Below are 17,802 nucleotides of genomic sequence, written 5' to 3'. Positions count from 1 at the left end.
CAATCCTACCTCAAGAAACAAGAAAAATCCCAAATAAACAATCTAACCTTACACCTAAAGAAACTAGAGAAAGAAGAGCAAACAAAACCCAAAGGTAGTAGATGGAGAGAAATCATAAATATCAGGGCAGAAATAAATGAAATAGAAACAAAGAAAACAATAGCAAAAATCAATAAAACTAAAAGCTGGTTCTTTGAGAAGATAAATAAAATTGATAAACCTCTAGCAAGATTCATCAAGAAAAAGAGGGAGAGGACTCAAATCAATAAAATTAGAAATGAAACAGGAAAAGTTAAAACAGACACCGCAGAAATAAAAAGCACCATAAGAGATACTACAAGCAACTATATGCCAAATAAAATGGACAACCTGGATGAAATGGACAGATTCTTAGAAAGGTATAACCTTCCAAGACTGAATCAGGAAGACAGAAAATATGAACAGACCAATAATAAGTAATGAAATTGAAACTGTGATTAAAAATCTCCCAACAAACCAAAGTCCAGGACCAGATGGATTCACAGGTGAATTCTATCAAACATTTAGAGAAGAGCTAACACCCATCCTTCTCATGCTCTTCCCAAAAACTGCAGAGGAAGGAACACTCCCAAACTCATTTTATGAGGCCACCATCACCCTGATACCAAAACCAGACAAAGATACTACAAAAAAAGAAAATTACAGACCAACAGCACTGATGAATTTAGATGCAAAAATCATCAACAAAATACTACCAAACAGAATCCAACAACACATTCAAAGGATCATCCACCATGATCAAGTGGGGTTTATCCCTGGAATGCAAGGCTTCTTCAATATACGCAAATCGATTAATGTGATACACCATATTAACAAATTGAAGGAGAAAAACCACAGGATCACCTCAATAGATGCAGAAAAAGCTTCTAACAAAATTCAACACCCATTTATGATAAAAACTCTCCAGAAGGTGGGCATAGAGGGAACCTACCTCAACATAATAAAGGCCATATGACAAACCCACAGCAAACATCATTCTCAATGGTGAAAAGCTGAAAACATTCCCCCTAAGATCAGGAACAAGAGAAGGATGTCCACTCTCGCCACTACTATTCAACATAGTTTTGGAAGTCCTTGCCATAGCAATTAGAGAAGGAAAAGAAATGAAAGGAATCCAAATTGGAAAAGAAGAAGTAAAACTGTCACTGTTTGCAGATGACATGATATTATACATAGAAAATCCTAAAGATGCCACCAGAAAACTACTCGAGCTAATCAATGAACTTGGTAAAGTTGCAGGATACAAAATTAACACGCAGAAATCTCTTGCATTTCTATACACTAACAATGAAAGATCAGAAAGAGAAATTAAGGAAACACTCCCATTCACCATTGCAACAAAAAGAATAAAATACCTAGGAATAAACCTAACCAAGGAGGTAAAAGACCTGTACTCACAAAACTATAAGATACTAATAAAAGAAATCAAAGATGACACAAACAGATGGAGGGACATACCATGTTCCTGGATTGGAAGAATCAACATAGTGAAAATGACTGTACTACCCAAAGCAATTTACAGATTCAATGCAATCCCTATCAAATTACCAATGGCATTTTTCACAGAACTAGAACAAGAAATTTTACAATTTGTATGGAAACACAAAAGACCCCAAATAGCCAGAGCAATCTTGAGAAGGAAAGATGGAGTTGGTGGAATCAGGCTTCCTGATTTCAGGCTACAAGGCTACAGTGATCAAGACACTATGGTACTGGCACAAAAACAGAAATATAGATCAATGGAACAGGATAGAAAGCCCAGAGATAAACTATGGTCAACTAACCTATGGCAAAGGAGGCAAGGATATACAATGGAGAAAAGGCAGCCTCTTCAATATGTGGTGCTGGGAAAACTGGACAGCTATATGTAAAAGAATGAATAGAACACTTCCTAACACCATACACAAAAATAAACTCAAAATGGATTAAAGACCCAAATGTAAGGCCAGACACTATAAAACTCCTAGAGGAAAACATAGGAAGAACTCTCTTCGACGTAAATAACAGCAAGATCTTTTTTGATCCACCCCCTAGAGTAATGGAAATAAAAACAAAAATAAATAAGTGGGACCTAATGAAACTTCAAAGCTTCTGCACAGCAAAGGAAACTATAAGCAAGATGAAAAAACCCTCAGACTGAGAGAAAATATTTGCAAATGAATCAACAGACAAAGGATTAATCTCCACAATATATAAACAGTTCATCCAGCTCAATATCAAAAGAACAAACAACCCAATTGAAAAACAGGCAGAAGACCTAAATAGGCATTTCTCCAAAGAAGACATATGGATGGCCAAGAGGCACCTGAAAAGCTGCTCAACATCACTAATTATTAGAGAAATGCAAATCAAAACGACAATGAGGTATCACCTCACCCCGGTCAGAATGGGCATCATCAGAAAATTATCTAACAGTAAATGCTGGAGAAGGTGTGGAGAAAAGGGAACGCTCTTGCACTGTTGGTGGGAATGTAAATTGATACAGCCACTATGGAGAACAGTATGGAGGTTCCTTGCAAAACTAAAAATAGAACTAGCATATGACCCAGCAATCCCACTGCTGGGCATATACCCAGAGAACACCATAATTCAAAAAGACACATGCACTCACTCCAATGTTCATTGCAGCACTCTTTACAATAGCCAGGACATGGAAGCAACCTAAATGTCCATCAACAGATGAATGGATAAAAAAGATGTGGTACATATATACAATGGAATATTACTCATCTGTAAAAAGCAATGAAACTGGGACATTTGTAGAGACATGGATGGACCTAGAGACTGTCATACGGAGTGAAGTGAGTCCGAAAGAGAAAAACAAATATCGTATATTAACACATATACGCAGGCTATAGAAAAATGGTACAAATCAACCAGTTTGCAAGGCAGAAATAGAGACACAGATGTAGAGAACAAACATATAGACACCAAGTGGGGAAAGCGGGGAGGGTTGGGGGGAATGAATTGGGAGACTGGGATACCAAATTATACGCTCTAAATATATGCAGTTTATTGTATGTTAACTGTATCTCAATAAAAGTTCTTAAAAAAAAAGATACTTGCACCCCAATGTTCATAGCAGCACTGTTCACAACATTCAAGACATGGAAACATCAACAAATGAATGGATAAAGATGGGCTATAGTGCCAGGACCACTATGGAGAGCAGTATGGAGGTTTCTTAAAAAACTAAAAATTTAGCTACCATACAATCCTTCAATCTCACTCTTGGGCATATATCTGGAGAAAACCATAATTCAAAAAGATACAAGCACCTTGATGTTCATAGCTGCACTATTTATAATAGCTAAGACATAGAGGCAACTTAAATGTCCATTGCAGATGAATGTATAAAGATGTGGTATACGTATGTGTATACACACACACACACACACATACACACACAACGCACACAGTGGAATGTTGCTCAGCCATAAAAAAGAATGAGATAATGCCATTTGCAGCAACATGAATGGACCTAGAGATTATCATACTAAGTTAAGTAAGTCAGAGAAAGACAAATATCATATGATATCACTTATATGTGGAACCTAAAAAAATTACACAAATTAATTTACTTACAAAACAGAAATTGATTCACAAACATAGAAAACATACTTACGGTTACCAAAGGGGAAAGTGGAGGGTGGGGTAGGGATATTAGGAGTTTGGGATTAGCATCTACACACTACTATACATGAAATAAATAACCAACAAGGACCTACCATATAGCACAGGGAACCATATTCAATATTTTGTAATAACCTATAATGGAAAAGAATCTGAAAAAGAATATGTATGAATATGTATAACTAAACCACTTTGCTGTATACCTGAAACTAATGCAGCATTGTAAAATCAACTATACTTCAATTTAAAAAAAGCACTGCATATTTTGGCATGTAAAATGCTAAAAAAAAAAAATTCCAGAAATGACTTTTAAAGTGCTGGGAGCTGGCTATAGCATAATGGAATGTTGGAATTGGAGAAAACAGTGTTTCCTGTGAAAGCTATCTACAGTGCTTTCTTTTGTGGTTTGAAAACTTTTGTGATGAATTGTAAAATGTCTCTCCCACACCTCCCCAGAAGCCCCATCCCAATTCCTGGTTCCAATCAGCACTTGTCAGTGCCAAACCACGGGGAAGCCACTTAGAGGAGATCACCCCAGATGTGAGCAGATGTGTATCAACACTGCTATAAAGAGAAGGTATTGGTAGGCTGGACCAGAATGTGACATCATTGAAAACAACATGCTGCCTGCATCCACACGTGGCTCCCACGGGAAGGAAGGATCACACAGACTTTGTGTGGGTCAAGAGGGCAGAACAAGGCCCGACAGCTGGAAGCTGGGCTTCAAGTTAGAAGAATTTTCTAACAATTCAACACAAAGATTCTCAACAACAGAACTTGCCGACTGTGAAGCAGCAAACACATCATCATAAATAGCATTCGAGCAGATTGGATGATTGCTATCTATCAAAAGGGCTGCAGAAAGGATTCAAGGGATGGGAAGAAAGGCTAGAGCACATCACGAAGAATTGTGAGAGGTACTGTGAACGTCAGGACATCTGATGGGCTCTGTCCAGAAAGAGATCTCATCCCCACTGAGAACGCCAAGGGCATACCTGGCTCCGAGTTCTCCCAGGAGCAGGCAGATCCTATCTCAAACCCCACCCCAAATACCCTCATCGCATCCCAGGACTTAGTCCTGGTCAGGGGATTTGGTTTGGTTTGTGGGTACTGGGGTTTTCTGCTCTGTTTACTGACCTTCCAATCTGGCCCCCATATGGCAGGAGACGGACTTTTCTGATGGATTTCTCTACACTGCCCAGTTTAGGAGAACAGATGCTGTGGGTCAGGCCAATAGCCATAAATTTCTGGGAAACAACTCCTAGTGACTGAGGAAGAAAGCTATAAAGCATCCTGGAGGCAGGGACAGGAGAAAACAATGGCAGAGGACAATGCACAGGGTTACTTCTCAGTGCCAGGACACACGCCATGGATCATCCCCCTGGCCCGCACCCTTGCTCGAGGAGCCCTTGCCAGACACGCCCCTGGTGCCCAGAGAGGGGAAGGGGCCCTGACACCCCCGACTCTTCCTCTTCCTCTCCTGGGGTATATTCAACAAATAGTTACTGCAGCCTCCTTCGTGGCAGGCACCATACTGGGTACAGGAGAAAGCCGTGAACAAACAGACCAAATCCCTGCCCTTGTGCAGCTTATATGCTGGTCATCTCTTAGGTCTCACCTGCTGGAGGGAAGGAACGGTAACTAACATGTATTGTGCCCATACGGTGCTTGGAGTTTTTACAGACTTACCTGAATGGATTTCCACAACAACCAAGAAGCATCCCTGTTATACTTTTAGCACACGAAGAAACTGGAGGGTCAGTCCGTGTCATCAGCTAGATGGAACAGGTCTCTGACTGCACTTTCTCCTGTATCTGCACATAGCAGCCCTACAGCACCGGGGCTCCACCTGACCATCTGTTTGCACAGTTCTGGAACCTGTAACCCAGTCCTTCCACCCCCATTGCTTTCTCTGCACTAAAAGGTAAGGGCTAGATGCCCCCCAGGACTTCTGTAGCAGTCACCCAGACCCTCCTCGTTAACCCAGTGCTGAGTGCTATATGCCTAAGCAGCCAACAGAAGTCATCCAGACGTTAATGGTTGCCGTCCATCCTCCCCCTCACCTTTTATCCCCAGTCTCCTTCCAGCTCCAAACGTCCAAGTTCAGCATTCCTAGCTCAAGCCTGCCTCCAGCCTCAGACTTGGTGCTCTTCCTTGGTCTTTCTGGCTTTTGCATCTCAACTTCCCCCAATGGTCCACCTGGGCATGTTTCCCTGGTTCTCAGCATCCACGTGGCTCCATGGAGAAATCCCCTCCTTATCTCCACCCTCCCAGCAACCACGTCTCTGGCGCCCCACATAGCCTTCCCCCAAAAGAATGACCTGCTGCCCATCTCCCTGGCCCTCATCTCAGGTACATGTCGTCCAAGGACATGGAGACCCCCAGCCCGGCCCCAGGATGCAGAGATAGCGACTCACCGAAGTTCTCCCCACCCCAGATGTCCATGTCCATGTCATATTTCCCCAGGTAGTCGAACCAGGATTTGTCCATTACGAAGAGCCCTCCAGCTATGATTGGAGTCCTGTGCATTTGGAAGGAAAAGAGGGAGGGTCAGTCACGGGAGGGGGACCGCTGTCATGTTCTTCTGCCCTAGTGGTCCTGACCTTGAGGCCATATTCTTCCCATTTCTGCTCCTCTTCAGAAAGACCAACACATGGTCCACCTACCTCAAACAGGAACACGCTCCACGGCTTTTCCCTTTGGCTGTAAATCTCCTGACCCTGCAGACAGGCTAATTTGCTCCTCTGCACACCCCCTGTAGGGGGTCAGGATTTGCTCAGAACCCTGGCTGTTTTGAGGAACCGAGGAGCCCCCCCTGCTTCTCCCACGGGCCCTGCCCAGCGGGGCTCTCTGGGAGCCCCACTACTGGGAGTGGGGACTGTGGGCTACTGACCGGGCAGAAAAGGGGCTGAGGCAGCGCTGTGAACAGCACATCCACTTCTTGAGACTGAACTCTCTCTCCCTTTTCTCCCTCTTTTTCCTTCTGCTAGAGATTGAGTTACATCCCCACAAAAATATGTTGGTGTCTAAAATCCAATACCTCGGAATGTGACCTTATTTGGAGAGAAGGCCTTTACAGAGGTGATCAAGTTAAAATGAGGTCATTTGGGGGCCCAAATGAGGACCCATTTGGGTGGGTCCTAGGCCCATAGGACTGGTGTCTTATAAAAGGGGACATGTCGTCGCAGAGATAGACATGCATAGAGAGAAGATGAGGTGAGGAGACACAGAGAAGAGACAGCCCTTTGCAAGCCCAGGAGAGGGTCTGGCACAGCCCTCAAAAGGATGCAACCTGCCGACACCTTGATCTTGGACTTCCAAGCCTCCAGAACTCAACAGTACATCTCTGTGGTTCAAGCCACACGGCCTGTGGTACTCTGTTGTAGCAGCCCTAGTACACAGACACATCCTCACCTTCACTCTCTTTCCTTGGGGTCTGCTCCCAACCTCCCCGCCCCCTGACTGCTAAGAAAGCTTCCAGAGAAGCCACTTGGAAAGGAAAGGGCTGCAGAGTCCAGCCAAGCAACCCGATAAGCACTAGGATGTGTGTCTGAGGGAATCAACAGCCGGGGTGGGTGTGGGGATGAGCCCTCGGGGACCTGGCCCCTCATTCAGTGGGTCCAGAGGGTGAAGGGAGTTTTCTTCTATGTCAAACAGTTAGTCGATGGGGAGCAGGTCAGAAGCTCGGTCTCCCGATGCCACGACATCCCACTGTCCACTGAGAATTGGCCAATCCTGGGAAACCCTTGTCCTCTGATGAGCAGAGATATTCCCACAAGAAGAGAACCTGCCCTGAGAACCTCTCCCTTGGAACAGAGAAGGGAAACCCAGAGGCAGCGGCACCACCACCACCTTGTCCTTGACTTTGTGCGGGTCCACTGCCACACCAGGCACTGCCGGCAGCGAGTAACCGAGGCACCGGTGTGTGCTGCCTGGCCCTCGGGATGGTGAGAAGGTTCTGCTCTCCCTTTAGGAACAAAGGGCACTATCTTGCAGGCCACGTGGCTCCAGTCTCCCTCTCAGTATCACTCCAGATCATGAAGGCTGGAGGAGGGAGGAAGGGTGGGCAGGTAGATGCGATGGAGGTCCTACTGCAGAGTTCTCCCAATCCCCACCGTCGGTCTGAGTCACCACTCAGCTCTTCACAGCCCTTTGAGTCTCAATTTGACTTAAGTTAGTTTAATGAAAATGATCACACATTTACTCTGTGGAAGGCCCTGGGATGCAGAGGTGCCCCTGAAGAGCCCAGGGCACTCCTGGGTCCCCAGCAGGAGCAATCCAGTCCCATGGTGGTCTTCTCTCCACTTCCTCAAGCACTTGATGGCCTCCGGACACTCCACCGGAGGCAGACAAGTTTTAGCTTGGAGGTTCCCAACAGGTCTGGGACACATGTACCCTCCAGTCTTAGGAACAGAGGCCACACACACGATGCCGACACCCCTGGGTGGACCCCAGTGCTCTACTCTACGCTGAGCCCTCAGATGTGCCCAAACCCCAAGCGGCCATCTGGCCACGTGTGCTGTGGGTCACAGTGGGGGCTGGGAGCCAGAAGGTAGATCAGGATAAAGCCATCGGCAGCACCACACAAGCAGCCCAGAGCTGACGCCCTGCCGTGTCCTCGCACGGGACACAGCAGTCGCATGTGTTAGAACGTAGCGGCGGCCGTGCCTCGACAGCAGCCTCCACTGACAGCAATGGCTGACTCGACCTTCCTGGGCTGAATCCCGACATTCAGCACCCAAGGAACCATCTTTTCCCTTGTCAGAGGCTCAAACGGGACCATCCGGGACTCCCCATTGTTTAGCAGGAAGCGTAAGTATTGGCATGGCATGTGCGTGGGTGGACAGTTCTGGGTAAGTCCTCAGCACAGGTCTCTACTGGCCCTCATCCCTTCAGCAGAAGTCTCCACAAGGACGGAAACCTCCTAAAATAAGGGCAAAAGCGGCACTGGCCTGGCCAAGGCTCTTCTTGGTTTCTGCCCATTCTTTTGAGCATCTCATGTGGACTGCTTCCCTATACCACACGACAGCGGAAAAGGGCCAAGCAGCAATGCACCCGCCCACCCCTAACCCTGGCCCTGACTCACCTAATAGGCTCAGTGGGGTCCAGGCGCCGAGCTTTCTGCTCTTGTGTGAGCTGCTCCCATTGGAAGTGGAGGCTCCAGTCAAACCCTGAAACACCGCACCCACGTGGTTGGCTCAGTCTCTCTGACGGACCCGCAGAGCTTGCTCACTCCGTCCCTTTACTAGAAGCTCGTGAACGTACCCAGTTTCCCAGGTGGACCCAGGGATAACAGGTTTCACCCAGGCTGGTGGGCAACAGAGCTGCCTGACTTCCCTTCCACGGCTCCCTTCTCTTTCTCTGCCCCCACTGCCTCCCTGAGCCTTCTCTGCTGGGTGGACTTAGGGAACCAAGGGTAAAGAGCAGGAGTGGACAGAGCCAAGAGTGGGACCCAAGGGGGACACACTGGACAGTTATGGAGTGTGGAGTCTCAGGAGTGGGTGGGGGTGTAAGCAGGAGGTCTGTGAGGGGTTGAATCACCCCAAGTCGGTCCTGGGGAGCCAGCACTCGGCCCTGGGCAGAACTGTGGTGGGCCTTGAGGAGAGGGAGGCTATGGTGCCGGAACAGTTCAGGTCCACACAGCCGGGGGACCCTTGCTTCCCTCCCATCCTCAGGCCCTGGGGTGAGCCCTGTGTCGGAGCCAGAGCTCGGGGGGCTGGGAGTGACCGGCCCCTCCCGCCGGCCCTTCCATTCACAGTCCCCGTGGTGAGGACCACCCTGCAGCCACTGACATCACAGGATGCAGGGCTGGAGGTGCCGGACAAACCACTAGGAGACTTTTCCTCACTTTCCCCCTTGGAAGCAACCACTAGGAGAAAAAGAAAGTCCCTGTTGGGCGAGGGCGTTAGCCCCACTCACCCCCTCTGAGCTCTGTGGCCGACTCGATGTAGTTGAAGGTGTCCAGGTGGATGATATCGATCACGGGACACACCACCCGCGTGTAGTCCTGTAAAACAGAAGGCCTGCACGCTCAGATGGTGGCATCAGGGAGCCAGGCCGGGAGTCAGGGGGCGGGGGAGTGGGCCTCGCCCTGGGAGGGCCGGAGACTGGGTTCAGGGCCTTGACCAAGCACTTTCTTCTCTGGATCTCAATGTTCTCACCTATAAAAGGGGCCATCGGACACCGTGAGCTCTCTAGTTACGATGCCTACACACTAAGAGCCTTTCCTTTACTCCTGGGCGCTTTCTCACGGCCATCTAGGCATGGTGGAGACACAGAAGACTGGCTGGAGCGCACTGCCCACTGAGAAAAGGGGCATCAGGAAGAAGGGGGCCCCAGAAGTCCTTCAGCATCACGGGCCTCTCAGGAGGCAGACGACACAGCTGGCCTGGAAGGTGGCCTCAAGGCTGCAGCTCCAAGAAGCAAAGCCACACCCCAACAGGGGAGTTTCCCAATTCTTACCTTCTGTGTCTATGGTTCACAGGCCAGTTGATGTGTAGCATCTCCAGAGATTCCTAACTTCAGCTGTCACCTGCGATACTCAAACCTGTACCTCCAGCCCTGACTCTGCTCCTCACTTCCAGACTCGGGTGGATCCACACGCCACCGGCCCCTCCACGTGGATACACACAGCCTTTCAGCAGTGCCTTCACCATCTCTCCCCACACACGCTCCTCCCCTTGGTTCCCTATCAGAGTCAACCTCTCCCCCTTCCTCCCCAGCACTAACTTCAGAAGCTTCGCCTCTGCCATCAGCTGGATCAGTCCTGCTGACGGTAACTCTAAAGCTGCTCTTCTGAATGGATGTGACTCACCCCACCGCCCCGGCCCTGGAGGACGCGGCAATGGACTCCCCGCTCCTCCCCACCCCCATCTCGCCCCTTTCACTTTCATTCTACAGCCTTCGAAAGGCTGACAGAGTTGCCTTTCAAATCTCACTCTGTAGCTCAACAGCTAAAATCTTGAATTGCCTTGAAGATAAGGTGCAAACTCCTTAGCCTGGCATCCAAGACCATCAAAAACAGGCCTGCATTTAGCTTTCCAGCCTCATCACTTGCTACGTCCCCCAGGCTACCCTGCTGGTAAGCATCAAAGTCATCCAGGGGATAGTTTCAAAATCTGCAAGATAAATTCACCAGTTCTTGGGGGCCATCAAGGCACTGTGTATATTTTTTTAAGTGTTCCTTAATTCTGGGTGAACACTCCTGTCCTGGCGGGCAGGAGGGGAAACTGGGGCCCCCATGGGCAGCATAAATGAGCTGTAACCAGCAGACTCGGTGGCTGAATGGGAATCCAGCACTTGGGAAGGGCCAACAAGCCTGGGCCAGCCAAGCAGGACCACTTTTCCAATCCTCTACACCTACCCGCCCTGGTCCGCACAGGCAGGAACTGCTGTTTCTCTTGCAGCCACTTAATTTCCTGGTTCAATCTCTCTCCCACATGAGGGTGTCTTCTAATTTTAAGCTTAGATTCACCGAGTGCCTGCTTTGACGTTCATAGACTCAATGTGGCCCTAGGCCTCCACACGCGACTCATCGCGACGGTGACAAGGTGCCCCTGAAGTCCACTGGCTGCCGTGGAAGGAAATGCTCATTTGCAACGTATCGCGTCCCCCTCTGGGGTGTGTGCTGATGCTACCTGCACAGTCAGTGCCGCACCTGCCCAGCCGCCGCAGTGCTCTGGGGCCACCGTCATCGTGTGTATACACACCAGGTACACACACCGCCACCTGCCATCCACACCAATACCTACAACGGAGACACACCCCAAAGACTTGAATTCTGAAATGTTCTCAGAAGTTCAGAGACTGATTTTCTTCTGTGCGTCTGACAAAGTCCTCTTTTTGCCTCTGTCTGCTGAGTTTGGGTCTCTTCACTGAGTCCTTAGGTAGACCCTTGTGCAGTAAAAGATTAACCTAAACATACATTTAGCCCTTGCCCGACTCCTGAGAGGTAACTTCTAAGCCTTTGGCATGTTCTGCCTATAAAAGTGTCTCTGTTTACCTGGGACCCTGGGGCTATATCAAATAGTCTGTGCTAACGATGAGATTTGTGGTGAGGGCTTTGAGCCATGTGGTATCAATTCAACTTGACCTCTGGAGAAGCATGGAGACCATGGCGGTGATCAGCCACGTCTATGTGACTGACCTTCCATAAAAACCCTGGACGCCAAGGCTTGGGTGGGCTCCTTGTTTGGCAATATTCTGTGCATGCTGCCACACGTCCTGGCCGGGGGAAGCAAGTGCTACCTTACACCAGCACTGGGAGGGGATAACTGGACGATGGTGTCTGCAACTCTCCCCACACACCTCTTCCCGCTGCTGATTTTAATCCAGGTCCTTTTGTGGTAATAAACAGTAACCATGCATGTAGCGTCTTTGCTAAGTTTCCAGTCCTTCTAGTGAATTACTGAACTTGAGGGTGGTCTTGGGGACCTCAAACTGTAATCCTGTTTTTTTGTTTTTTTTTTTTAATCTTTCCTCAATATCTGGAGACAGAAATGCAAAATAAAATGTTGCTTCGTTACCATGGTCACAGGCTTCCCCAGAAGCCACCCATGGGCTCTGCCTCTGGGGCAATGGCAGGCTCTGGGGTGCTCTCCTGTCAGTTCTGAGGGTTTCTGTCCGATTTTTCCCATCACAACTCGGTTGTGGCAGCTGCTTGGAGGCTAGATAGGCAGAGAGAGATGTTTGGGGCTAAGCACCGTGTGGCATTAAGACCTTAACAGGGGCTGCAGGAGACGTCAGACATGACCTCTCAAAGCCAGGACATACACCTCTCTGAGTGACCCTTGGGGTCATATCCGCTCCACTTTTGTATTTCTCAGTGCGGCACAGAGCCTGCTGAGCAGAAGCTGTTCAGCTGGCTTTGGCTCAAAGGGGGCGGCTATGTACGCCCTCTGAGAACACCATCAATGGCTGGGGGGCAAAGCAGGTGGATCAGTCACAGCTGAGCAAGACGGCCTCTCCTCCTGTAGGCTCAGGGATGGGTAGACTTTCCGTAAAGATGCCCAGACCCACCACAGGTCCCTGCCTGTGTGCCGAAACGGCTTTATCTTTAAGGCTAGGTCCACAGGTACGCTCGAACAGCAGCTGGTGAAATCCCCAGCAGATCCAGAACCCCCTCCTCCTCCCCCACACAAATCCAAGTCCAAGCCCCGCCCACCCCACTGAGAGCCAATGGCCATCAATCTCCCCTCCAGTCATACCTCTCTTCTTTCTCCACCAATTCATATAATGAAAATCACACTGTGAATGGGCAACCAAAAATTTCTAGAGACGACCACTCACTCATTGCACCCACCAGCATCACTGAGCACCTACAATGGTTCAGGGACTGTGGTTGGTACAAAGATGCATAAAGCCTTGCTGTCTAGGGAAGGCGGTGGACAGGAGAGCAGAGGATTACAATGTGGGGTCTCTGTTAGCCTGGAAGGAGGGATGGGGGAGCGGGAGGGGGCCTGGGTTCCCACTCTGGCTTCACCATCTAGAATACGTTTGACCTTAAGCAAATCGGCACACGCTGAGGAACTCTGTTTCTTCATCTATGAAGCAAAGACAAAATATAATTTGCGAAACTATCCTGCCTTCCCAACAGGGCTTCTGGAAGGAACAAAAGAGGAAAACACGTGAAAGGCCTTTGAAGCATATGTAAGTCATTATTTATATCAACGTGCCAAATGCTACAGGGATTGAAATTTCTTAAAATCTTTTTTCCTACTAAAGGAATATGTAGATAAGGAGGTGGGGGTAAAGAAGCCTCTGTTTTTAAAAAAAACCCAACAACTTGGTGCTTGTTTCAAGTATCATCATGTAATTGAAGGGAAGGAAGGGAAATCAAGGAGTTTTTCTGTGTGGAAAACACCAGCTGAGGACAGCTTCTGACAGCTCAGGCCCAACCTCTTTCTTATCTCTATTTTTAAAAATCCCAAACTCCAATTACAGCTTGAAATTTCCACTTCCACTCACAAGATCAAATCACGTTTTACTCCGAGATGAGACACATACAAAGACACATGGAAACAGAGGCTGACACAGGCCCACACACCACATCCCGAGGGGGATGTCTCAGTAGAGCCGTTTCGTCATCAAGAGTTGGGGTCTGGTGAAAACCTCTGCAGGTGAGGGTGGGACCACCGTCTGGGGTTTGTGTGAGCAACCCTCTGCCATGAAAGCTTTGGGTCAGACAGTGGTGGGGACCGGGGGCTTGGCCTGAGGGGCTGAGCCCACCCTTGGGGCCGCATGACTCCTATAGGAGGATTGCCGTGCAGGGATACACAAGAGAGCATTTTTCAAAGAGGGCTTCTGAGATTCACTCAGCACCACGGGGAAGGAAAGGGCCTCCAGGTTCATGAAGGCTGCCCGAGGAAAGGGACACATCAGCCTGGAGGTCCCTATCGGTCAAACACCAAATTACCACACAACCTGGCAATTCCACTTCTCGGTACGTACCCCAAAGAATTGAAAGCAGGTACTCAGAGGAAAACGTATACACGAATGTTTGCAGCAGCATTATGTGCAATGGTAAAAAGGTAGAAACAACCCAAATGTCCATCAGTGGATGAGTGGATAAACAAAATGCAGTATATGCTGTGATGTTGTGATATAAAAAGAAATATGAATTTAGCCTTTGTTCCTCCTACAACCCTTGGAATTTCCTGACTGATTGGGGTGACAGGAGCATCTTTTGTTCTCATAATAAGCCTCTTTCACTATAGCTGAGTTTATACTAATGAGGTGACACTTGGAGCATGGGGGGGCAGTTCCCAGAGGAACCAACAGTGTGATTAAAGGGCTGGAAATGTCAGCCCCATCCCCAACCCTCTCACATTCCCTTCCCTAGTTGCCCCCCACCTCCAAAGAGAGGAGAGACGCTGGAGATTAAGCTCAACCACCAATAGCCAATGATTTTAATCAACTCTGTCTATGTAGAGAAACCCCTATAAAACCCCTAACACGGTTAGAAGAGTTTCTGGGTTGGGGGACTAAGCAGGGTGTGGATTCCTTTTCCGTGGTCCATCCCAATTCTCCCTTGAAACTCTGTCCAAAACAGGTATTCAATAAATGTCTGTTAGTTAATTTGAGGCCAGGAAGCGAGCCCGTTTTCCTCCTATTCCAACCTTATCACGTCCCCATTTCATCTAGTTACTTATTATCGTTTCCAAACACCAAGAACCTTACTCTACGACCACAAGGAGGTGACTGACACCACCTTGGGTTTGCAATCCGTTAGGGGGAGACAGAGAACTAAACCCAGAAAGGGAAACTCTGGGGCCCAGTAGGCAATTCTTGCTGGGAGTGATCCCAGCTGGCCACGCAGTCAGGAAAGGCTTCCTGGAGATGGGGAGATGTGGGTGAGGCCCTGGAGAGGAAGAGGGTTGCGGAGAAGAGAGGAAGGGCATCCAGGAACAGGAAGGGTTTGGTGGGAGATGAAGCAGTGGGAACGTCAGGGCCCAGTCAGGGAGAGGGAGCGGCTCAGCCATGTAAGAGCACTGGACTGGGCAGGCTTGCTGTGTTTGTAGATGGAACATAAAGGGAGGGAGGACGTGGGAGGGCCTCCAGTGCCAGACAAAGCCCCTCAACAGACTGGTCTGCTCATAACCTACTATGTCTGCATCTAGACCTCTTCACCTGGTTATGTCACACACTTACACGAGCCCTCCCCATCTCAGGGTAAGTGGTCACGGTATGGGTTTTAATATCTAGGCTCAAGTGTGAGAACTTTGTACAGCCACCGAGGTTCTCTCATTGGATGAACCAAGCTGGTGAGAATTTCTTAGTACTCTGAACAGTTCATACATCTCAACTCTTTCATCCTCTGACACCATCATTTTGCAGCAGGAGTCAAGGAGCCACCTCGAAGAGCGAGAAGGAAAGAACCACAGCACAGGGAAGATGCTGTTGAGGCAACACTGAGGGTCCTGGTGGTAGCAGTACCAGCTAGGGAACATCAGTCCAAATTATGTAATTCTCCCTGAGGCTGTCTCCTCATCTGTGAAATGGGTATGTTAATGCCCAGCCTCCCACTTCACAGAGTAGCTGTAGGAGTCAGTAACTCAGCGGGGAAATGAACAGCATACATGCTAATCACACACACTAGCATTTAAACACGCAGTGCTTTCTGTACACCAAAGTGCAGGGGTGGATTTTTAGGAATATAAAATAATGATGGGAAAATTGAAAAAAAAATTTCTTCATTTCAAGAGGAATAACACACAGAGAGAAAGCAGACAGAATTCTAGAGTAATTTAAAGGCAGATAGAAGCAGGGAATTCAGGTCTCTTAGCATCCAGCTCCCCTGTACCTTGGCCTTTGGGTGAGGGTGACGCATGGCAGGAGGTAAGACGGAGGCCTCCGGAGTTGGTTACGAGGCCTGGATAATTCCACGGCCTCCTTTTCACAAATGGCACTCATCAGGGCTCCGTTTCTGGAACTTTCTAACATCTGGGAGAAATTGCTCTGGGCAGTTCTCTTGCCCAGGAAGCTGCGTGTGTCTTGTACCCCACCTGCAGGCCTGCTGGGGGGGACAACGCGATGCAAACAAGAGGTCCTGGGCTTCGTTCCACCACTGCCTGCCGTGCAGCCCCGGGCAGGCCACTCTCTCTCAGTTTCTTCATCTATAAAATGGGGACAGCCACCTCCCAAAATGTGTCCCACCCACCTCCCAAAGGATTGAGGGCACATGTGAAGTACTGAGCTTGAGAAAGCGGGGGGCACGGAACCCGCCTCACTCACCTCTTTGACCCTGTGCAGCAGGGGCTGGAGCCAGTCCCTGTTCACCTCACAGTGGCTGTCCAGGAAAGTCAGGGTGGTGCCCTGGGCTATGTCAGCACCCCGGATCCGGGACCGCACCAGGCCTGCAGGGGGGACAATCGGCCAGGCGGGCACCACCGTCACTCCACCGTCCGAGATCACACTGAACAGGCACTCAGACGCACCCCCCCACCCCCCCCAGGCCCGCCCAGCAGCACAGACCTACCTTGCCGCTCGTCATTGCGTAAGCACTTCACCTTGGGCAGCTTGACGAGCTGTTTGCAGTCCTCGGCTGCAAAGACAAGAGGTCACGCGGACTGACTGAGCGCCCGGGGATGGAGGTGAAGCGGCAGGAGCAGGTGAGGCAGCCCTGCTTCCTGTCCCCGCCCACAACCCCAGTGCCCTGTCCTGACTCCAGGGTGTTTGTGTCTTTGGAAGGAGCTGACCATGGCTAGCCATGTGCAACGTGGCCCAGTTTGTGTAAAGTGGCCACGAGGGGGCCTCTCTGGAGCAAGACAGTCACACAGTGGCACCTGCGTACTTGCTGGAGCACTGCCAGATGGGACGTCCTGGCATGGTCACCTGAGGACATTGCTCCTTTTTTTATAGATCATTCAAAGCATGAGGTCAGAGCCCTATTCATTTCCACGGGGCCTGGTAAAAAGCTGCTGGGAGGCCAGAAAATGGATGAGACAAATTTTGGAGTTTCCTTTCAGTTCATGGACTCCTCATAGAGGAGACCCTATTTGTTAGGGGATCCGCCTGGTGTACCCATCACACAGAGCCGGTTCAGCTCTCCACCACACAGAGGGATGTGCTGGGATGGGCAAGAGACCCACCCTTGGCACTTGCCCTGGGCTATTCCTGCCTGGCTGCCTGCTCCAGCACTCCTTCGGCTCACCAGTCTTGGCTCCCAACTCCATACCATAAGTTTTGATTTTGCTTCACTGGTTTTCCAGCCTCAGCCTCTCTGCTTGGGTCTGGACTCTACAGAGTGACCACGAGACTTACAGGGGCTTCCTCAGAGCCAGATACTGTTCTAAGCACTTCAAATGTGTTAACACATTCATCCTTCTATAAACCACATATTATTGTTATCGCCATTTTATAGGCAAGGAAACTGATGTGCGTAGAGGTTTCCAAAGCACACAGCTAGTAAGTGAGTCAGTGACAGGTCTAGGATTTGGAGCCAGGAAGTTGGCGCCACAGGCCATGCTCTAACCACGAAGCCATTCTGCTTCTAAGTGAATCCAGCAGCATTCCCATCTCCAGCCTCAGTGCCAGCTACCTCGCAGCAGGACGAGCGTCTCCCCACCTCCAACCCCTTCCTCACTAGGGAAGGGAGATCAGATCACTGAATTTCAGAACTCAAGTCCGATC

General features: G+C 49.2%; 1 protein-coding gene across 2 annotated transcripts in view; it reads right to left on the bottom strand.

Moving 5' to 3' along the window:
• GALNT14 (polypeptide N-acetylgalactosaminyltransferase 14) overlaps positions 1–17,802 on the bottom strand; it is a 211,946-nt gene that overhangs the window by 31,505 nt on the left and 162,639 nt on the right. For both annotated transcript variants that reach the window (XM_057742142.1, XM_057742143.1), the window contains exons 5-9: positions 16,649–16,714; positions 16,405–16,526; positions 9,592–9,679; positions 8,759–8,843; positions 6,090–6,193 (exon numbers count right to left, since the gene is read on the bottom strand). In XM_057742142.1, coding sequence (XP_057598125.1) covers positions 6,090–6,193; positions 8,759–8,843; positions 9,592–9,679; positions 16,405–16,526; positions 16,649–16,714 — 465 coding nt within the window. The remainder of the gene's footprint in view (positions 1–6,089; positions 6,194–8,758; positions 8,844–9,591; positions 9,680–16,404; positions 16,527–16,648; positions 16,715–17,802) is intronic.

The sequence above is a fragment of the Hippopotamus amphibius genome, chromosome 7, assembly GCF_030028045.1.
Source record: "Hippopotamus amphibius kiboko isolate mHipAmp2 chromosome 7, mHipAmp2.hap2, whole genome shotgun sequence".
Classification (NCBI taxonomy): Eukaryota; Metazoa; Chordata; class Mammalia; order Artiodactyla; family Hippopotamidae; genus Hippopotamus; species Hippopotamus amphibius.
Note: the sequence above shows the minus strand (reverse complement) of the source record. Positions and strands in the feature narration are given on the sequence as shown.